Here is a 23,883-nt window from a genome sequence, read left to right on the forward strand (position 1 = left end):
ATCTGTATCCTGACTCTGTTCTCATTTGTTGAGTTGTCTGTCCTTCTGTCAATGTCATACTATCTTGATTAGTGTAACTTTATAATGCATCTTGAAACCAGGTAGTATGAGTCTTTTATATTTGCTCTTTTTCCAAGATTAATTATTCTTAACCTTTTCATTGCCATTTAGAATCCATTTTAGAGTTACATGCTTAATTTCCATGGAAAAAGTTCTGGGATTTTGGGATTACATTGAATCTATAAATGAATGGGGGAGAATTGTTATCTTAATATTGAGCCTTTCAGTCTATGAACATGGCACATCTCTGTATTTATTTAGTTTTTCCAGAAGTGATTCAAGTTTTCAGTCTTGCCTGTATTTTTAAAAATTGATCTCTGAATGCATCTATATGTTTTGGGTTTTGATGCTATTGAAAATGGTATGATTTTAAAATTTCTTTTTCTAGTTGTTTGTGTGTGTGTGTGTGTATAATGGCAGTTTGTATAATTGTACCCTGTAACCTTGCCAAAGTCACTTCTTATAGCAGTTTTTTTTTAATGTAGTATCCTTAGGATTTTCTACATAAACAATCATATCACCTATTAATGAAGCCAGTTTTAGGTCTTCTTTTCTAGTCTATATGCCTTATATTTCATTTTCTTGCCTTGTTGCACTGGCTAAGACCTCTGTTTTAATGTTGAAGGGAAGTAGTGGAGCAGACGTCCTTGCTTTATTCTCAATTTAAATAGGAAAATATTGAACTTTTCACCATTAAGTATAATGTTAGCTGTAGATATTTCATATGTGCCCTTTATCAGGTTGAAGTAGTTTGTTTCCATTCCTAGTTTGGTAAGAATTTTTATCATGAATGAGTGTTGCATTCTGATCCAGTTCTTTTTCTCAATCCATTGAGATGATGATGTGATTTTTCTTTTTTAATTCTCTTACTGTGGTGAGTTATACTGATGGATTTTTAAGTATTAAATCAATCTTCCACACCAATATATTATCCTTTTTCTACCTTACTGGATTCTGCCTGGTAATATTTTGTTAAGAATTGTTACATCTTTGTTCATGAGAGAGAGTGGTTTCTTTTCTCTGTCTTAGTTTGATTTTGGTATCACGGTTTTGCTGGCCTCATAAAATGAATTGAGAATTGTATCTTCTCCATTTTCTGAAAGAACCAATCTTGCAGAAGGTTGGTATTATTCCTTCTTTAAATGTTCAATAGAATTTACCATTGAAGCTTTGTGTTCCTGGAGTTTTCTTTGTCAGAAGGCTTTTAACTACAAATCTCCTTAATAGATTTAGTACTATTCTGCTTTTCTCTTTCTTATGTCAGTTTTGGTAATTTTTGTCTTTTAAGGAATTTGCCCATTTCATCTAACTTTCTTGGCAGAATGTTGTTCGTAATATTCCCCCATTACCCTTTTAAGGACTGTGGAATCCACAATCCCTTCTTGAGGATGTTGGTAAATTGTGAACTGGTAATTTGTGGTTTTGCTCTTTTTTTTTCCTTTTCTTCTTGAGTCTGCCTATCAGTTTATGATGCTTACTGATGATTTCAATGATTCCTTTTCTCCATTTGTCTATTTTTTATTTCCCACTCTTAATCTTTATAATTTCCTTTATTATTATTAGTTTAATTTGCTCTTTTAAAAAAAAACTCCCTTAAGGTAGACGTTACATAATTGATTTTAAACTTTCCTTTTCTAACATTAGCATTAAAATTAAAAAATTTGTCTCTAAATACTGATTTAGTTGCGTCCCACCAGTTCTGTTATGTTGTGTTTTTATTATTGTTCAATTGAACATATTTTCTAATTTTCCTTGTGATTTCTTCCTTGACATATAGTTATATAGAAAAGCATTGCTTAGTTTCCAAGTATTTGGGGCTTTTTTTTAGCTGTCTTATTGTTACTGATTTTTTATTTAATTTTATATTGGGGTCAGACTATTTTAGTCCTTTTAAATTTATTGAGACTTGTTTTATAGCCCAGTATATATCGTTTGTTTTGGTGAATGTCCCAGGTACACTGGAAAATCATTTATATCCTGCAGTTATATATAGAGTTCTATAAATGTCAATTGGCTTAAGAGTGTTGTTCAAGTCTTCTATATTTTTGCTGATTTCTATCTACTTATTCTATCAATTAGAACAATTCAGAGACGACTGTTGAAATCTCCAACTATAAGTGTGGATGTCTATTTCTTCAGTTGTCATTTTTGCTTCATGTATTTTGAAGCTTTGATATTAAGTGCATAAAGATTTAGACTTATCTTTTCTTGAGGAATTGACTCTTTAATCATAAAATGTTTCCTCTCTATCTCTGGTAAAAGGATCTCTTTATCTCTGTCTCCTCTTTAATTCTTCATCTTGCTCATATTGAAGTCTACTTTGTCAGCTATGAATACTACAATGAGAGGTTTTAAGCATAGAAGAAGTAACAGCATGTTTATATGCTGATGCCGATGATCTGTCATGGGAGGAAAAACTGATACAGGAGAGGAAGGGGAATACATGTGGAGTGATATCCTTGAGAATACGAGAGGGCAAAAGATCTTATTCATCAGTGGAAGAATCAGCCTTAGATAGGAGCATGGAGAATTACTCTACCATAACAAGAAGAAGACAGATTATATGGGAATGGCTGCAATAAATGAGAAGGTGTAGAGGTGGCAGTCTGTGCAGATTCTCTTCTGAATGCTTCTGTTTCCTAGGTGAAACAAGAAGCAAGGTTATGAGGGGAGAATGTGATTGTAGAACATGTGGAGGTTTGAGGAAATAGTCATCTTTCAAGCAAGAGGGGTGGGTGGACTTGAGAACGATGGTCTGATTTTCAGGTAGCACTAAGGGCCCACTTCAAGTTAGTACTCGTGAAAATAAAGTGAGGTCAACCACATCCAGATGCAAGGGTGTAGCACAGAGTGGGCATATGGTCAGATTTAACTAGAGTGGGGTTTTAGCAGGCTGGTGTGACAAAGATTGGAGCAGAGGAGTTGAGGATGTTTACAAGGGAGTGATAATATTCATTGGCCATAGAATTCAGCACTGGAAAGTGAGGATACAAAGGAGGGGAGGGACAGTGAAATTATGTTCTAATCAATACAGTGTAAGTCCTGGTGGGGGTTGAAGTATTGTTAGAATTGGCCTATCACAGGGAGTGTTAGAAAGAGATAGTGGTAAGATTGTACAGTGTTTGAAACAGAGATTAAAGGGCTTGACGAGATTGATAGTAATACGTAAGGGCTAGTGTATGTCATGGGAATAAGTGGCTAAGGTACAATGAAGACTAGATTCTTGGAGGAGAAATCAAGAAACTGAGAGGCTGGGTTGGAGATTAATTTTCATAAATTTTGAAGTCACCAAGATTTAAGTCAGATGTGATGTTGGAAAGAGGACAGCAAGCCAGAAGCTAAATTCTTCAAAGAATGAAGGAGATAAGTAATGCATTCACTTCAAAGCTGGTTGTCATTAGGGTGTGGAAAGACTTTAGTCTGAAACCAGCAGTGAGGAGCAAGGAAGACTCTTTGTCCTAACATTATGAAGGCATGGAAGAGAAAGCAGTCACTACTTGAGAGAGTTGTACGAGAATCAGTGTCTTCAGGGGAGAGGCATGTTTGTTCTTGAACTGTTAGAGCAAGAAGGTATAGGAGAACATTCAAGGAAAAGTTTGGGGATGTGGAGAATTTTGGAGATGATTGACCTGTAAATTTCACAGTGGCAACAGGGAGTTAGAGAGGGATGGGAAAAACCATTAGACTAGTAGTTTTAAGCTATTGTATGGGGATGAGAATCTGGGTGATAAGGGATAACCTAGGAACTTGATTAAAGTTCTCTAGAATAAAGAATATAATGGGATTATGATGGTCTCTAAGGTATACTGTAATGTTAAGCCCTGTAATATTGCAGGCTGGTGGTGCTAATGGGAATGTTACTGGGAGCCCACTGGGTCCTGTCTTTACCCCTGAATTTTAAAATAATATAAACTTATTTTTCACTTTATCGTGGTCAGGAAAACATGTATTTGCCAAAACACTAAGATTTCAGTTATTTAAAGAACACAGAGAGAACCGGCCCCGTGGCCAAGTGCTTAAGTTTGCATGCTCTGCTTTGCTGGCCCAGGGTTTCGCCAGTTTGAATCCTGGACGCGGACATGGCACCGATCATCAGGCCATGCTGAGTGGCATCCCACATGCCACAACTAGAAGAACCACAACTAAAAATACACAACTATGTACTGGGAGGCTTTGGGAGAAAAAGGAAAAAAAAAAACTTTAAAGAACACAGGGTTATGAATAAACTTAGCCATAATCCAGAATACGGTTAGATACTATGGAGAATATGTGGCAGTATCTCTGAAGCTGCTTGAGAGCTGGAACCCGTTTATATCTGCGTTATGATCACCTGTCAGTGGGTCATATCTATGTTAAATTCTTTTTGTTTTTTTAAAGATTGACACCTGAGCTAACAACTGTTGCCAGTCTTCCTTCTTTCTTTATTTTCTTCTTCTTCTCCCCAAAGCCCCCCAGTACATAGTTGTATATTCTAGTTGGGAGTGCCTCTGGTTGTGCTATGTGGGACAGTGCCTCAACATGGCCTAATGAGTGGTGCCATGTCCGCGCCCAGGATTCGAACTGGTGAAACCCTGGGCTGCCCAAGCGGAGCACGCAAACTTAACCACTCGGCAGGGGGCTGGCCCCTATGTTAAATTTATAAGTACCTATTAAACAAACTTCAAAAATTGATTAAATTAATGTGGCTTGGTGATTTCTTGATTTTGTTTTTGGCTAATAAGACAAAGGTAGAATGTATCTTCTTTTATGTATCTGGCCCCTCCAAAAATTACAGAAGTGATTATGGGAACTAGGAAATACGGGAACTGTAAATAGGAGTAGAAACAATAGGACATACATTCAAAAGGATTCATTGCAGGTCCTTTGCTCTATGTTGGCAGCAAGGTGCCATTTAGTTTTCTAGGCCCTGATCCTCCATTTTTCTCCAAAATGTGAGTGACATAGGTTTTCTTGGAAAGAAAATTTTTAGAGCTTATTTTAAGTTATTTTAGTTTTTTATGTTGTATATTTCTCTATTGGAATAATACATATTTTGCAGAAACTTTGGAAAGTGCAGAATGTAAGAAATAAAAATTACTCATAATTCTATTTTGTGGAATAACTACTTCTGCATTATAATTTGAGATATTTCCTTTCAGTTTTTAAAATCATATATTCATTTATGTTATTTCTGTTATAAAATTGAGGTCACGAGGTCATGTTCTGTTCACTTAACTGTACATTGTGAACAGTTTTCTGTGTCACCAAATGTCTCAATAACATAATGTTTAGTGATTATATAAACCATTCAATGTTTATATAATTTAATCATTCTCCTGTTGCTTGACATTTGGATTGCCTGCTTGCTCTCTTGCTTTACTGACGTAACTGCATTGTAAAGTCTTAATGTTTGTGATATCCAGGAGAGAATTTGCACTTTGTACATGCTGTCGTGTACAGGTATACATGTCAGATTGATTCAGCCTTGAACGCACTACTTACCAACTTTGTAACCTTGAGCAGATTAGTCTTTTCTGCATTATTATCTATGAAATGGGGGTAATAATGGTACCTACCTTCTGTAGATCTTGTGAGGATTAACTACAGTAATGTTTATAAAATCTTTGGCAAATTGCCTGGCACACAGTAAAAGTTCAAGGGACAACTAATAATATTGTTAATAACACATTATTTTTTGTGTGACTGCTCCTTAAGAGTATATCTGGTGTTGGCAAACAACATGGTTCACACGAAAACTTATACATGAATGTTCATAGCAGCATTATTGATAATACCCCCAAAGTGGAAACATCCCAAATGTCCATTAAGTGATGAATGGGATAAACAAAATATGGTATATCCATTCAGTAGAATATTATTCAGCCACAAAAAGGAATGAACTACTGGTACATGCTACAAGATAGATGAACTCAGAACATATTAAGTGGAAGAAGCCAGAAACAAAATGCCACATATTATATGATTCCATTTATGTGAAATGTCCAGAATAGGCACATTTAGAGATCTGGTTTCATTTCTTTTGCAGTAATTACTACACTTGTATAAGCATTGAGGGTTATTTATTTATTTATTTTTGGAGGCAGATTAGCCCTGAGCTAACATCTGCTGCCAGTGCTCCTCTTTTTGCTGAGGCAGACTGGCCCTGAGCTGACATCCATGCCCATCTTCCTCCACTTTTTATGTGGGACGCCTGCCACAACATGGCTTGCCAAGTGGTGCCATGTCCACACCCGGGATCCTGACCGGTGAACCCCAGGCCACTGAAGCAGAACGTGCATACTTAACCGCTGTGCCACCAGGCTGGCCCCTGAGGGTTTTTTTTAAATGAGAATAGAAAATTCGCATTTGTTCCTTATCTGTTAAAAGGACTAACCTCCATTCCTTGGTCCCTTAGCACCAACTGTTGTTTTCTTTCGTTTAGACCTACAACTTTTTACCTTAAAAACCCTCTTTTGAGGAGGTAACTTTTATTCTAATCTCTGTCAACTATAGCCCTTGGTATCTTCTCAATGTGTGATCCCAGAGGCTTTTGGGCAACGTTTTAGAAATCTGCCTGGTGTGGTTGAAGATTGTACAGTGAACAAGTTTTCATGTAATATGATAACTGATAGAAAAACTTCATTTATTGGTTATTAAAAGCATCCTTTATAAAGTACATAGCATTGGTTTTAAACAGTTTCTCTTGGACTCATTTAAAATCTAGTCTAATCAACTTCAAAAGTAAATATTTAATTACATATTTGCCTTAAGCTCTGTGAGTTTTACTTCATTTTAACTAAAAGTCTCATTATTTTGCTTGCTTTTCTTTTCGTTACTATTTTCTGTGGACCAAATTCCAAGCTAAAGTAGTAAAACCTCATTAATTTGGATGACAAGGGCATTGGAAGAAGCCCAGTCCAAATTATAGAAATACTTATAACTAGGCTCGTGATATTTTTCTTAGTCATTAGTTGTCTTTTTCTCTATCCATGTCTCTTTACCCATCACTACCAAAGTGCTGTATATTATATTAGAAGCGGTAGTTTGAGGTTAATTTTTAATAATTTCTAGAGACTTCCAAACATTTTAAAATATTAGGCAGTAGTGGGAATTTTTAGGTTAATGAGTCTAGACATATTGGACTACTTTATTTTTTTATTATGAAATATTATAGGCATGCAAAAAATATACAGGAAACTAATGAATATCTGTGATCCCATCACTCAGCTTTTTCAAATCTTAACATTTTGCTGTACTTGCCCAGGGCTTTTTTTCCTTTCAATTTCGTTATGAAAATTGCAAACACACAGCAAAGTTGAGAGAACAGAAGAATACTCACCTGTACATCCAGTACCTAGAGTCAACAATCAACATTTTGCCATATTTGCTTTAATATGTGTGTATTTTTGCTGAATTATTTGAAAGTAGGTGTCTGAACATCATGACAGTTCCCTCATAGCATATGTCCTAATATATGAATATTCGCATATATACCTGTAGTACCATTATCACACCTCAGAAAATTAAAGATAATGCTTTGATATCATGTAATTTTCTGGTTTCTCTGGTTGTCCTTGAAAGTCTTCAATAGCTTTTTTTAAAAAATTATTTAAACCAGAATCCAATCAAGGATCGTGCATTGTGTTTGGTTGTAATATTTAATCTCTTTTAATCCAGAACAGTCCCTCTCCCCACATGGAACTTTTTCCCCCATGACATTGATTTATTTGGAAGAATAAAATCATTGTGTAGAGTTAACAGACAAATCTACATCCTGGATTTGTCTATTTCCTTTTGGTAGTATTTAACTTGTTGCCCTACCCTCTATATTTGTTGTACATTGGAAGATATAAAGCTGGGTTAGATCTAGGATAAATATTTTTGGTAAGAAAATGTCATAGGTGATGCTGTATACATTATATTGCGTTGACTCAGGAGGCACATAATGTTGATCTGTCCCACAATGAGTAATTTCTAAGTTAGATCACTTAGAAAGGTGGTGACTACCAGATCTCTACAGTGAGAGGATATCTTTCCTTCTGTAAATCAGTAATCTGCTAGATGATACTTTGGCACTCTGTGAAGGACCTGCTTTATGATGTGAGGTCAGTGATAGAAATTTTTCGTCTACAGTTTATCTTTCCATTCTTCGATTGCTTAAGGATTTTTTTGGGGTAAAGTTTTTCTTCGTAAGATAAATTATATTGGGAAAATGTCTAATAATATCACTACTCACAGTAAATGCAAATGAAAATAGGAGCATGACACCTATTTCTATCTTAGATTGGTAGAAATTAAAGTTAAGGGTACAGAATATTCTCAAGGATGTGGGAAACAAAGGAGTTCAAGTAGCTGGTGGGTATATAAACTGTTACAGTATTTTTAGAGGGCACCTAAGCAGTATTTATAAAAACATTTCAGTACTTTTACTCAGCATTTCTACTGCCAGGAATTTATCCTGTTTGTAAAAGTACAGCAAGGTGTACATAAAGATGTCATTGCAGCGTTACTTTCAATAGCAAGAAAAACCTAGGAACAACATTAAATATCATCTGGCATCATAAAGAATGATGTGATGATATAGGCTTCATCAAACTCAGATGATTCTTGTTCTTAGAATGTTTCCTGTAGCATTCTGTTTTTGTTTCCTTGATGCTGTAGCTTTTCTTATCTCAGAGCATCTTTTTTGGTTTTGCTTTCTTTTACTCTGCATTGTGTGTACACGTACAGAAAAATAAAAACTAAATCAGATGCCTCTGCCATACCTAGTTTTCTAGTTCTTAGGATCAGTAGGGTTTTGACACCGAAGCACTCAAAGTGATATTCTAATTTTCATTCTTCATTTGTCTCATGAGAATCCAGCATAAATCATATGTGGAAAAGTGACATTTTAAGTAAGAAAAATGTTGGCTGTATCCTAGTTATAGTGAAATTCTTGAAATGGGAATACCTGTCTCCTTTTGTATCTTTAGTTTATTATCTTTAATATCTCTGTATTTTTTTATTCTTTTAAACAGTTCGTTTTCCTGAAGATCTTGAGAATGACATTAGAACTTTCTTTCCTGAATATACCCATCAACTCTTTGGGGATGAGTAAGTAACTTAGTAAGATGTTTGCCAAATTAGTATAGCAAAAAAAAAATCCTTTTTTTTAAGATTTAGAAATCAGACTTTATTTTCTTTACTGTTTTCTTGTGATTTATTTAAAAATATATATTAGAGTAGCATTTTTGACATTGAGACAGTAATTTACTGTATAATACCTATCATTTAGTGCTGTAGATGCATTGTCTCATTTAATTCTCATAACAGTGTTAGTGATGGTATTATCATTTGTTATATCAAACATTGGTGGAATTGGATAGTTGCCTAAGGACACGTTCGTGGACAAAGTTCAGGTTCAGGCAATCTGACTGCAGAGCCCATATTCATAACTACTACTTTTTTCTTCCTACCATTTTGCTATGCTACTTCTAGTACAGAATACACTCCCCTAAAGTAAGAAAGCTCAAGTTGTTATCTATGACAGGAAAATAAGCAGTTAAGAGAAGAGAAGTTTTGTTGTTTTTTTTTTTTGAGGAAGATTAGCCCTGAGCTAACTGCTGCCAATCCTCCTCTTTTTGCTGAGGAACACTGGCCCTGAGCTAACATCCATGCCCATCTTCCTCTACTTTATATGTGGGATGCCTGCCACAGCATGGCTTGCCAAGTGGTGCCATGTCCGCACCCAGGATCCGAACCGGTGAACCCCAGGCCAACGAAGCGGAACGTGCGCACTTAACCGCTGCGCCACCGGGCCAGCCCAAGAGAAGTTTTTTTTTAAAACATCTTTAAAGATATGTTCTGGGACATTCAGTGCAATTCTTTAACTTACTGTACCTTAATTACATTATTAGAATGATCAGTTACCTTTTCTTACTACTTTTGATTTTGAAAAAATTTTCAAATTTGCAGAAGTTGCAATAGTACTCTGTATATCCTTTTTGATTCACCAATTAACATTTGTCTGTATTTGCTTTAATCATTGTCTCTTCTTATATAAATATATTGATATGTTGTTGTTGAACCATTTGAGAGTAGGTTGCAAATACATCTTGATTCCTTACTCCTAAAAACTTTAGTATGTATTTCCTCAAAACAAGGACAATAACCATAATAAAATGATCAAAATTCAGGAAATTTAACATTGATAAAATACTGTTTTCTAATATACAGTCCACATTTCAAATTTTGCCAATAGATTCCCAATAATTCTTTTATAACAATTTTTCCCCATCCTGGATCCAATTTAGAATCACATACTGCATTTAGTTGTCATCTCTCTTTAGTCACCTTTAATCTGAAACAGTTCCTCAGCCTTTCTTTGTTTTTCATGACATTGACATTTTTGTAGAGTATAGGCTGGCTAGTTTTGAAAACCTTTGTTTTGGATTAGGTTGATTGTTTCTTCATGATTAAATTTAGATAATGCATGTTTTTATTGTACAGTGACAGAAGTTGTGTCCTTCTCAGTGTGTCATATCAGAAAGTCCACGATGTCAGTTTGTCCCATTGTTGGTTAAGTTAACTTGGGTCACTGGGTTTAGAGGTGGCTGCCAGGTTTCTTTACTATAAAGTTAGCACTTTTCCCTTTGTTATTTATATATAATCTGTGAGGAGATACTCTGAGACTGAAAATAGCCTTTTTCCCATCAAACTTTCACCTAGTTGTTAATGATTTTTGCCTCAATTTGTATTTTACTATGATTGTAAAATGGTGATTTTTCTATCTCTGTCATACCTTATACATGTATTAGTTGGCATTCTACTCTAAGGAAGAGCTTCTCCCCCTTATGTATTTCTTTGTTTATATCAGAATAGACTCAAAGATTCTTTTTTAACTCAGTGGGTTATAATCTGGTTCTGTTATTCATTTTGTGCTCAAATTATCCCAGATTCAGCAGGGGCCTACCCTTTCAAACTGGCTTTTGTGGGAGTCCTTTTGATATATCATCACTTTGGGGACACTTTACTTTCTGATACAATAAGCTGTTCCAGATTCATCTTGTACTTTCTCTACTAGTTCCGGAGTCAGCCACTTCCCCAAGGAACCCTGGTTTGTTGTAAAAGGGAAGAGTGTTTAGACATAGTAGACATTTAAAATATTTCCCTTTGTGGCTGTTTTCCCTATGCATTATTTCAACATTGTTGACATATTTATTTAATGTTTTAAAATTGACAAATGTCTTTTCATGAAACAAATTTCCTGAGAATTTCTCATTATTAATGAATCAGATTAGGTATTTTATGTGCTTTTAAATATTAATACTTATATTTTAATATATATTGATGCATGCAAGATTTGAGCCTTTCATATTTTAAACAGGTTTTATTTTATAATAAAAATAACAATGCTTTCTCTTTGGAATTCTATCTTTAAGGAGCTATTTATTTTATTCTCTTCCTCTTACTGCTATTTAAAATCTCTTCCTGTGGTGATATCTTAGTGGGTAGGATCTAGTTTTACAGATACTGCTTCTTAATGGCATTTTGCACATTCACTTGTCTGTTTTGCATGTCATTAAAAGTGGTGTGTTTGCATACTGCTTTTCTAAGGTAGACAAATGACAGTCACATAATCGTGATAACCCTGTATCTTATGACCCAAGCATGACATTGGTCTTGATCCTAGTATCATTGCCACTCCTTTCTATTGCACGTAACTTTCACAGGCCTAAAATGGACACTGCTAATATTTTATTTTAGTGCCCTAGACAGAAATCTGGAAATGACACTGCTTCTTTCAAACAGTCTTCTTTCAGAATTCACTTTAAAAAAAAGAGCTCTATTGAGATATAATTTACCATACAATTCATCTATTTAAAAGTGTACAATTTAGTGGTTTTTAGTATATGCACAGTTGCGCAATCATCACCACAATCAGTTTTAGAACATTTTGGTCATTCCTGCCAAAATCCCTGTAACCAGTTAGCATTTTTCATGCCCTTTTTCCCCCACCCTTCCTAGCCCTAAGCAGTCACTGATCTGCTTTCTGTCTCTCTAGATTTACCTATTCTGGATATTTTAGAATTCACTTTTTAGAAAGGGAATAGCAAGCTGTAGATGGATAGCAGGGAACAGGGTTGGAAAAATAGCAGCAGCTCCTTTTCTGCTTTCTGAGTTCTTGGAGGGGTCTAATAGACAGGTGCGATCACCACTTTCAGCAGCTCTGGATGTTGGCAATAGAAGCAAGTGGTAATTGCAAGGACTAGGTCAAAGCTACATCTTAGCTGCTTGCCTGGCCAGGTACCCATTTAACACTACTTGTCTCTGATTTGAAATGCCTTCTAGTACTAGTAATAGCAGCAGCAGCACCAACGGTAGCAGTAGTAGTAATGTCTAACATTTATTGAGTACTTGTACGATGTGCCAATGTTATAAATGGTTTACATGTATTAACTTGTTTGTCTAACCCAAACAACATGTCTGAGGTTGGTGCTATTATTCTGTCTTATTTTATAAATGAGGAAAGCTGAGGCATAGTTTCATTACAAATATTTCTTTCTTTTCTTTTTTTTCCCCCCAAATAAGTATAGTGTAAAGTCTTGAAACTACTCATGAAGTTTTAACTTCATGTAGGGTTAATACTTTGTAATGACTTTTGCAAAGATTCATTTTGGAGTGTTAGATTACTGCTAGTTTTTTTTCCCTTTCAGCGAAACTGCTTTTGGTTACAAGGGTCTGAAGATCCTGTTATACTATATTGCTGGTAGCCTGTCAACAATGTTCCGTGTTGAATATGCATCTAAGGTTGATGAGAACTTTGACTGTGTAGAGGTAAGAACAGAAATAAATTTGTTTTTAACTGTTTTCTAACTGAGTATAAAACAGGTTTTAAAATCTGAAGGTTTGAGGGAGGAGAGAATCTATTTTATAGTAGGTTTAAAACCACATATTCAAATTTAATTATGGAGATGATTGCCTGCCTGTCATTTCAGTTAAGTCTGTGATTATAATCCTTAGCTTGATCTGTTTCCTGAGCGGACCATCTCCTTAAGAACCTTCACTTTCATGATCAGAGTTGTAGTTTATTTACCAACTTTTGTTTTTTATTATGGACATGAAACTTCTTTTCCCAGAAGTTAAATAAGGAGGAGGGAAATAGCTAAATTTTCTACTTTTACCTCATAGAGAATTTGCCTAATATCTCTTAAATATCTCTTGCTGCATTTCTGATCTCACAAATTTTGCTTATATATTCCTTTATGAACACAGATAATTAAGCTGATTACATTATAAAACTATTGGAAACAAATGAGCCAAAAGAGGTTGAAGGCGAAGAGAGGCATTGAAGAGTATGCATGTGTGGCAGGCTGAGTTATGGCCCCCCAAAAGGCAGTATGACCACAGAGGCGGAGTGATGTGGGCAAAAGCCAAGGAATGCTGCTGGCCCCCAGAAATTGGAAGAGGCAAGAAACAGATTCTCCTCTAGAGCCTCTGGAGGGAGTGTGGCCCTGTTGACACCTTGATTTTCGCTCAGTGATAGTGATTTTAGACTTTGCCTTTAGACTGTGAGAGAATAAGTATGTTGTTTTAAGCCTCCAAGTTTGTGGTAATTTGTTAGAGCAGCCACGGGAAACTCATTCAGATTTTCGTATCAGGAAGTGGGGTGCTACTGCAACAAATAACTCAAACTGCAGAAATGTCTTTAGAAATGGGTAATGGTAAAGACTGGAAGAATTTTGAGGCACATGATAGAAAAAGCATAGATTGCCTTGAACAGACTGTTGGTAGAAATATGAACATTAAAGGTACTGCTGTAAGGGCTCAGAACAAAGGAAACATGGAAGAGAAAGTCTGTATCATCTTAGAGAATACATATATTGTCATAAACAGAATGTTGGTAGAAATAGGAATGTTAAAGGTGCCTCTGATGAGGGCTCAGAAGGAAGATGTTAGTGGAAGTTGGAGGAAAGGAGATCTTTGTTATTTAGTGCCAGAAAGCCTAGCTGAATTGTGTCCTCCACTTAGGTGGAAAGCAGAACTTGTAAACAACGAACTTGGTTATTTAGCTCAGATTTCCAAGCAAAGTATTAAAGCTGTGGCCTGGTTTCTGGCTGCTTATAGTAAAATGTGAGAGGAAAGAGATAAATTGAGGGTAGAACTGGTAAGCAAAATAGATCCAGGATTTGATAATTTGGGAGATTCTCAGCCTATCCAGATTGCAGAAGATGCTAAAATTAGGAGATTCATTGTCAGGAAAGTATGCTCTGGAAAGAAGCCCAAGAGTGTGGCTAGCTAACCTTTTGCTCTTGCTGAATAGATTAGGCATGTGACTCATGGATCTCTTCAGTAATCTCAGCGAAAGCCAGGAAAAGAGACTGAATAGAGTTCAAGGAAGATCTATGAAGGACCATTTTGTCTAATGATGTGAACCCTCATGGCATACACAGGTGACCCACAGGGTTTTGAGAGTGTTATATCAGCAGAAACACTTCCAATTTGGACTGACAGAATGAGAGAAGGCTGATGAACTTCCAAAATTCTGTGGGCAGGAAACAGGTGGCTAACACCACTCAGCTGCAAACATGTGCTACCCTTCATGAAAAAGGAAAAATGACTCTTTGGGCCCAGAGAGTAGAGCCACAGGTGACAGTATTTCCAGGCCTTGAAACCTAAGAATTTGACCTGTTAGATTTTGAAATTGCCTGGTACCAGTGACAACTTTCTTCCTACCCTTTTCTCCCTTTTGGAATGGGAAAGTCTATGACTTTTACCCTATGCCTGTCCTACTATTGTATTTTAGAAGCAATAACTTATTTTCTAGTTCATAAGAGGAAAGGAATTTTGTCCCACGATGTGTCATACTTGGAGTCTCACCCATACCTGATTTAGACAACTTAGATAATGAGATTTTGGACTTGATGCTGCAGTGGTTGAAACTTTTGAGGAAGTTTGGATGGGATGAATATTTTTTTGTGTTTGGAATGGACATGAATCTTTGAGGGAACTTAAGAAAATTACCTATCTTAGACTTGTTCTGCTTCTGGGCATTCCTGTTTAGAGGCATTGAAACTTTTCATCAAGAATTACTTTACAGAGTTGATTTTTTGAAAATTAAATACCATTTTTGTCACTGAATCACACTTATAAATTGAAAATTGGAAATTTTTTTTTAGTAAAATCTCTTATCCTTTGGACATCAATCCAACAAGTTTTATCAAATCAAATCTGTCATATTATTGATAATACTGTGCTACACACAACTAGGCAGAGAATTAAAATGTGGAAAATGAAGACCTTATGTATTACTACAGTTTGGATCATAACTTTTTTCTGTAGAAGAATCAGTTCTTAAAGCATTAACAATGAAGCCAGCTTGTTCAAGGCTTTAAACTGACTTTAAACTTCTGACTTATCTTTTGCCAGCCTCATGCCCTATCCTTTTTTGTTAAAACCTCTTTTCATTACTTGGACTGGTTGATTTGGCCCTTATTTTATTTCATTTTTTTTTTATTTTGTTTTATTGTAAAGGACTTTCCCAAAGTTACACAACTAGTAATTAATCAAGAGTGTACTAGAAGATAATCACTTAGCAGTAGTATGCATAATATATAGTAATATCCTATTAAAAGATATTAGGACTGTTTATGACCTGTTTTAAATGGGCCCAGGCTTTTGTGCTTATTAGTTTTTATCTTTTTTTTTTTACAATGTGTATTTCATTTATTTTTTTTCCCCTGCTCTGATACTTTTGTGCTATAAGCTCTCAATTTATTGTTATTGTGAGGGCCTTCCCTCTTGCAAACAGTCATCTTATGGTAAGCTTAATGGCATCATAACATGAATTGTATATAGCATGAAAGAGATCTGAAATAGTCTCTTATACTTGTTATTCAACTTTGGTGTGAGAAATATTTTGAGCACTTACTTTTTTTTGTTACCACTTCCTAGCCCTGTTCCAGATAACTAAGCTTGTCAAATAAATAATCTGTAACTGCACTTAATATTTATTTTATTCAGTGGTTGTGTCTCTTGGAAATTTTTGAAATTTTACATACATAAAACTGATTCTGAGTAATACTGTAGGTGTGGTGATTTGATGTTTGAAAAGATTTAATCTTAGATAAACTTTTACATAGAGTTATTATAATGGAGTTTTTCCATAATCAGATATTTCTTATTAGATTGTTAAATTCTCAAGCCCTGGTGGATATTCTTATAAAACTGCAGACAGTATTTTTCTTTGTGTTGTTCACTGTTGTTTTAGGGTTTTGGTGGTGTTTTTTTTTTTTTTAAAGTTCCTTCTGATAGGATTTGATTTCTTCCAAAGGAATTATTGACTTAGTTATTGATAAATCTTTCAAGTACTATGTGCAGTGAAAATAGCTGTGTATTTGCATTGATTTCTAATTGTTCCATTCTTAAAAAACACGTTTTTCCATTTAGGAGTACTGTGTTAGGCATAAGGAATCAATCTTTTATAATGTCTTTTGCTAGGGTTATTTTTTGCTTCATGGTTGAAGATCATTTATTTAAATTACATGTTCAAGCAAAGACTTTTTTTCCCTTATGAGAAAAGAATGGATAGTGGATTTTGGGGGAATGGGCCTACTTCTTCTATCTGAGTTTGCAGTGAGAATGTTCTTTCCACAGTGCCTTCTGTGTTCTTGATGCCAGGGATATAGTGGCAAACAAAACAAAGCCACTGCTCTCATGGAGCTTACGTTCTAGCCAAGAGGAATAGTCGATAACCAAATAGTAAATAAATTAAATTCAGATGGTATTATAAAGAAACATTTTGCTGGTTTCTGAATAAAGAAGAGCCAGCCATGCAATAATCTGAGGGAAGAGCTTAGTAAGCAAAGGGACCAGCATATATAAAGGCCCTGAAATGAGAACATTCTTGGTATTTTTGTAGTCCAGAAAAATCACTGTCATTAAATCATTGTGGTGATAGAGAGAAGGGTAGGAGATGGTTGAAGGGGTTGGCAAAACTAGATCATGTAGAGTAAGAATAATTGATAACCTTTAGAGGTTTTAATGATATAATGATATGGTTTATATTTTTAAAAGATGCTTCTGGCTGCTATGCAGAGAACACACTGTAGGGGGTAGGAGTGAAGGAAGGGAGACGAGACCATTGCAGTGTGACAGACAACAGTACATTTGGTTGTCTGATGATCTATTTTGGAGGTACAGCCAGTAGGACTTGCTGTTGAATTGAATATGATGAATGAGGGGAAGATGATCAAGGAGGATCCCATTGCTTAGGCAATCGTGGTGCTGTTAACTGAGATAGGGAAGACTGGAGAATTAGATGTAAGTGGGGAAAAAAAATCGATTTTTGTTTTAGGTGCATTAAGTTTGAGACTATTATATAATTTATCATATTTGAGTCTTTGCAGACTAAACTATGTAGCATTATTTTTGCATGTGAAAAATAAACCCTTTCAGATGGTCAGAAACCACAAGAAATCTGCTTAGAAGTTAATTTGCTTGTTAGAATTTTGCCATTATATTAATCTTTCATCATTCATTCTTTTTCTTTTCCAAGCTGAGTTCTCCAATTGCACCTAAAATTTTTTAGTCACAACTAAGATGCCTGTAAAACATCTCCAGTAACCATCATCTTTAAAGGCAACATAATTATTCTGAATTTTACAATACAATAAACTTGCTTATTCAGACACTGATGGTTTATTCATCTTATGGTTGTCCTTGACCTTTGTTTTTATCAATACTTCCTGCCCTCTCTTGAGGTAATTTCATTGCCTTTTAGTGAGAGAGAGTGTAACTAAGATTGTTCAGTTTTGCTAATTGCTAGCATTTCTGGGAAGAGTTTGGGTAGAGGAAGTTGAAATACATGGATAAGGTTTATATTATCTGAATTCCGTCATCTCTTTTATTCTTGTCTCCCATTGAATTTGAGAATAGGTAAGAGCAGATTTAAAAATTTTTTTGGGATTCCTTTGCCTCATAGAAAAGTCCTGTACATTTATAAAATTTAATCTTGAGGAAATGAAAACAAGAATCTTTGGTAGACTAATAATATTTTACTATACTCTTTTTTTGGTAATTGTGACAGTATTCTTAATGAGTAATGGTTTTTATGAAATATAGTAAAAAGCTTTAAAATTATATATTGAGATTTTTATCTTGGAATTTTGTGAGTTCAAGTAATAAAACACTAATGGAGTATAAATAAACATAGTTTGGCCTTTGTTTTTCCATTACTGAAAGAGTTCATGCTGTTAATTTCTTTAACAGTACTAAAATTTCTACACCTTAAATATTATCAGAGAGTGTAAGATCAAGCAAGTTAAGTAGAAATGAAAAATTTTTTTGCTTGCTTTTGGAGCATATCTTAGGTATATTTAGAATTATAGTTAATGTTAAGTCTCTGCCACTTTAGCCAAGTAAGGGACAGCATACCTACTTAACATGCCTTTAAAGTTGGTTTAAAAAAATAACTTACCATAGACAAATTTAGACAAATGGTGCTTGTTTAGGATAAGATATTAAAGAGGTAATTTGGTTTTCAAATGTGTATAAATAGAAATACAAGTGTAAAGATATTTATATTATAGCAGACTACCAGTTATTCTCAGACACATTGCTTTATACAGTGATGAGGAAAAGCAAAAATTGTTTCATGGGAACATCCTATGTGTAACACAGTATAGAACATTGAAAGTTGAAATGACCACGGTGAGAGGGTGTACAGTCTAAAACATTTCATCATGACTCACCTAACATAAGACCCAAATAGAATACTTTTATGCTTTCCTTTTAAAAAAGATATTGCCAAATGTTCAGAAAATGCTTGTAAGGAATGTCTTTATTAATTAAATATGTCATGTTGTGTTCTGGATTCTTTACCTATTCAGCTTAATTTCTTAGCCTTTCTATAACTATATTTTTATATAATCGTAATTGAAGTTTAAAATAATATTCTTAAAGATAAGGAATTACTCAGTGATCTTCAGGAATAGAATCTAAACGTTTAGCCACAAGCATTAGAACTAAAAGGTTTCAGTTAATCTGTAATTCTGTATTTAATTAAAAATGATTAGATGGGTGATGATTTTATTATCTTGCCAGTAATACAATATGAAAAATACAGATTTCTAAGAGATAGTGGTAATAGGACTTTTTTTCTTAAAGCAGAATCCATTCAGTAGAGAAATGCAGACATTTTTCCTTCAGTGAAGCAAAGTTGTGAATTCTAGGTTTGAGGAGCTATTTGGTTGTATGCTATGTATTTTATGAATATATCAGATATACATTTTCTGTAACCTAAATTATATAACAGATTCCTTGTTTTTAAACTTAGCCTTTTATTCCCATGTAAAAGTTCTAAAGTAATGTGTAAACTTGCCCAGAGCAAAATATTTATTTGATGATATTTATTACAATAAATAGGTATCTTTTGAAGGCTGAAAGTTAAACATTAACTCTCTTTCAACTTTGTTGAGCTCAAACCTTTGGGTTGCTCTGTCTTCCACCAGAACTGCTGCAAGATTTCTTAGAATTTCTAAGAAATCTTTGAAGTACATTTGATGCAAGATTTGTGAAGTTATTTCATCATGTTTTGCGATGCCTTGTTGAGAAGACAGGACATGGGGAAAGTTTTTAAAAGTTAAAATTATATACACTATAAATTCCTTGAAGTGTTTTCTTTTAAATTGATAGATTATAAACCTGTTTATTTAAAAGTAGCGTTTCTAGACTTTTTTTAAACTTGGACAAAAATTATACTACTTTACCCATTAGTTTGGATTTTAATTGACACACAACAGACCTATTAAAACTATCCCTTATTATTACAATTTCCTCTTGTAATTACTGAAATTGTACAGATTCTATATAAAATATGCTTAAGATGGTCTCTTCACATTATATAGCAGTTTCAAGGAGAAATATTTACCAATTGGTACTTTAAAAATAAGCAAAAATAGTCCTGTCGAATGCAGTTTATTTGATTTTGAGGGTGAATGGATTGCAAGGACTGGTGTACATATTAGAAATAAGCTGTTGGGCAAAATGTTGAAGAGCTATATTTTAAATAATAGCTCTTTTTTTAGAGCTATAAACAAGTTATATATAAATGTTGGTGGTACCACAGCCTTGAAAATAAAACTTGTTTGTGATAAACTCCATTCTTGGTTCTCTTTCCTAAAATGTAACTGAATAATAATAAAGTGCTATTCATCTGCAGGTGCATTGCTTCTACTTAGTTAAAAGATGGTTGAAAGGACAGGAATTAGTAGCATGTTGTATTAGCCTTTTGTAGTGTATTTTGTCCTAAGCATCTTAATTTCCCTGTTTTGAATGCTAAGTAGCAAGGGTCTTGGTTTAGAACTAATACCCATCATGCATGTAAACGGTATGAAAGAGCTGCTTAGTAAGTTAACACAAAGTGTTCTTGTGTCAGTCCTTGTGGAAATAGATACAATACAAACATTACAGCTGAACTCACGGCAAACTCCATTAAGTAAAAACCTGGCCTCATTGTTCAGAAAAAAGTTTGAATAGACTGCAAGCTCATTTTGTTGAATGTAATGTCAGGCTTTTAGGGACTGTATTGAGGGATAAGGTTTTGTTAAGTTGAGACCAATTCATTAAGTTTTATTGCCTGGTGAGAAGCAGTAATACTTTATTGTAAGACTTCATCAAATATTCATGGTTAAAGAGAAGTAGTAAATGTATTCAATCAAGTGGTCTTTTGGGGTTTTGAAAAGGATTATGAAGTCTGCTCAGCTGATAGTTTTAACATTCATCGAGGTTGTTTAACAGGGGTAATTTTAATCTCTGGGTTTAATTTTGTTGCCCAGGCTTGTCTCTTTTTACTGTCACAAATCCAAGTCTATAAAAATTGTGTCACATTATAGGGATAAGTGGATAATATACCCATTCATACAATTTATGTATTTCCTAAGTGGGTATATTTTAAAAATTATTATCTTAATTTTGAGTTTGGTGTATGAAGGAGTTATGACCTGTCTACTTGTTCATTGTGAAGTTGCTATTCGTTTGGTCAGACTCTAGCCTCACCTCACCACTGCTGGTGATCTTTTCATGTCTTGGATAATATGGTCTCTTTGACACATAAAATAATAAGCAGCCTTTTGTTTTAGCCAATTCAAATTGTCCTGAAGGGATATAGTCAGCATTTTCTGCATGATGTTAGAAATTTCAATAGCGTTGCCCTTATTCTTGCACTTGATTTCAGGCTACACCTGCCTCCTCTTTTTTATTTCTATGTTGTACTTAAGCTCATCTCAGATTTGTGTGGCAGTATCTTATGTACATGAAATTCATCCTTTCCCAGTTCACTGCATGTTTACTTCTTTCTTTCTTTCTTTTTTTTTTTTTTAAAGATTGGCACCTGAACTAACATCTCTTGCCGATCTTCTTTTTTTTTCTTCTTGTGCCCAAAGCCCCCCAGTACACAGTTGCATATTCCAGCTGTAGGTCCCTCTGGTTGTGCTGTGTGGGATGCTGCCTCAGCATGGCTTGATGAGTGGTCCCATGTCCACGCCCAGGATCTGAACTGGCGAAACCCTGGGCCACTGAAGCAGAGCACACGAACTCAACCATTGGGCCATGGGACTGGCCCCTGCATGTTTCCTTCTATAGTTTAACCGTTAACTGAAGTTTTGTGATTTTTGTGGGTTTTGTCCATTTCAAAGAAATTAAGCATATTCGACTAAATGTCAAATACGTTAATTTTTTCTTATGTCCTTTAATCTCCATTCCTTAGGCAGATGATGTCGAAGGCAAAATTAGACAAATTATTCCACCTGGATTTTGCACAAACACAAATGATTTTCTTTCTTTACTGGAAAAAGAAGTTGATTTCAAGCCATTTGGAACCTTACTCCATACATACTCTGTTCTCAGTCCAACAGGAGGAGAAAACTTTACTTTTCAGATATACAAGGTAAAGATAAATCTAAATATGTCTTGGGTAAAAGTACTCATTTGCCCAAACCTGTATGCTATTTTGTTCTGTTATTTTCAGGCATTTATTCTAACTTTAGGAAACAAATTTTTATCAGCATTTAGAACAAAGATCTATTTTGTATGTGTGTCTGTATACAGATCTTAATTTGAGCCTTCTAAACGTTTTCCCACAGGATAGTTTTGTGTTCTGCAGACTTTCACTTACCTCTGTGATGAGTTTCACCTGACTTTTCCTGGCTTTTTCCCTAGGCTGACATGACATGTAGAGGCTTTCGAGAATATCATGAAAGGCTTCAGACCTTTTTGATGTGGTTTATTGAAACTGCTAGCTTTATTGACGTGGATGATGAAAGATGGCACTACTTTCTAGTGTAAGTACAGTTCTAAAGCAACAGTAGACCTTATTACCTCCACAAAGCCAGCATTTTAATTGTGGCGGCCCAATTATTGGGACAGTATAATGATATTTTTCCCAGGAAAGAAAAACTATTGTTTATGAGGCTTGAGTTTTCCCTCATTATGCTTTGGGAGACCTTGAGAATAGAGCTGAATTAAACGCTGTTGTCCGTTAGGGCCCTGAATGTAGGCTTAAACAGTAAAATGAGCTTTGCCTGTGTTTTCTTTTACTTGCCACCTATTCATCTTTATAATAGGCAAGTGCACTGAAGTGATGTAAAGAGGTCTGATTTATCCAAGTTGCTGCACACCAATTAAGTGAATTGTACATTCAGAACATAGCAGGTGTACCCATTGGGCCCTCACAGAGTAGCTTGCTGACACTGAAAATTCAGTCAGAGAATGGAAAAGAAAATGGACACTGCATGGGAGCGCGACTGTAATTGACCTGCTTGGCTTTCTGTTTTATCTGCAGATTTGAGAAGTATAATAAGGATGGAGCTACGCTCTTTGCGACCGTAGGCTACATGACAGTCTATAATTACTATGTGTACCCAGACAAAACCCGGCCACGTGTAAGGTAATTGGCAGTATAACACGTGCCTTGTCTTTTATTTCAGAAGAAGGAACTGCTGAAGTTTCCAATACTTGTTATAATAGTGTTGATTTGTTTAAAAAAATCACCATTATTCATTGGCTATATACTGATTTATTTCATTGTTCCCTTTGAAACAGTATGGAAGATTAAACCAATTTTGAGTATCTTGATAATTTTTGAATTTCTTGAAGGTTGATTAAAAAAAAAAACACATGGACTTTAAAGTGTTCATAATCCTATAGTGATTTGCAATTTTTAAACTGGTCATGTGTTATTTTAATTTTAAAATAATTTCTTTACTGTAGTCAGATGCTGATATTGACTCCATTTCAAGGTCAAGGCCATGGTGCCCAACTTCTTGAAACAGTTCATAGATACTACATTGCATCTCCCTCTGTTCTTGATATTACAGGTATGTAAAATTTGATTTGTTACTGAAAGAGCCTTTCTAAAAAATTTCTTCTTTACTGATAGATTTTGTTTTTGTCAGAAATAACTATTCAATTTTAAACAGCAGCATTCTCCTGGGGTCTTTCTGGAACTGTCTAAAGATGGTGTAAGGTTACATTTTGAATCATAAGTCTTTGTGGAATGGATTGCATCTCTAAGTATGAAGTACTTATTCATTGAACAAATTGAAGATAATGAACTAAATATACATTGGGAAGTCTTGGTCAGGCATAAATACATTGCAAGTATGGTATCACTTATTTGTTCAGTTTATTTGCAAACACTTGCATTAGTCAGAGGCCATGCTCTAATTTTCATATAGAGGCAGAATATACTAAACATTGCTGAGGAAAAAAACCAAGGTAAGTAGTTCCTGAGTAGAATACACGTTTCTTAAGGTGTGTGATTTATATTCCTAAAATGCACACCTTCACAACAGTATTTTATAATGT

At 34.8% G+C, this 23,883-nt stretch overlaps 2 protein-coding genes across 15 annotated transcripts in view; one reads left to right on the plus strand and one right to left on the minus strand.

The window, feature by feature from the left end:
- SLC25A12 (solute carrier family 25 member 12) overlaps positions 1-23,883 on the minus strand; it is a 190,207-nt gene that overhangs the window by 133,250 nt on the left and 33,074 nt on the right. The window lies entirely within an intron of this gene.
- HAT1 (histone acetyltransferase 1) overlaps positions 1-23,883 on the plus strand; it is a 57,742-nt gene that overhangs the window by 14,215 nt on the left and 19,644 nt on the right. For all 5 annotated transcript variants that reach the window (XM_023621976.2, NM_001309212.1, XM_070240594.1 and 2 more), the window contains exons 3-8: positions 9,057-9,132; positions 12,735-12,855; positions 21,785-21,964; positions 22,237-22,358; positions 22,859-22,963; positions 23,287-23,393. In XM_023621976.2, the coding sequence (XP_023477744.2) occupies positions 9,057-9,132; positions 12,735-12,855; positions 21,785-21,964; positions 22,237-22,358; positions 22,859-22,963; positions 23,287-23,393 (711 nt within the window). The remainder of the gene's footprint in view (positions 1-9,056; positions 9,133-12,734; positions 12,856-21,784; positions 21,965-22,236; positions 22,359-22,858; positions 22,964-23,286; positions 23,394-23,883) is intronic.

The sequence above is a fragment of the Equus caballus genome, chromosome 18 (genome assembly GCF_041296265.1).
Source record: "Equus caballus isolate H_3958 breed thoroughbred chromosome 18, TB-T2T, whole genome shotgun sequence".
Lineage (NCBI taxonomy): Eukaryota > Metazoa > Chordata > Mammalia > Perissodactyla > Equidae > Equus > Equus caballus.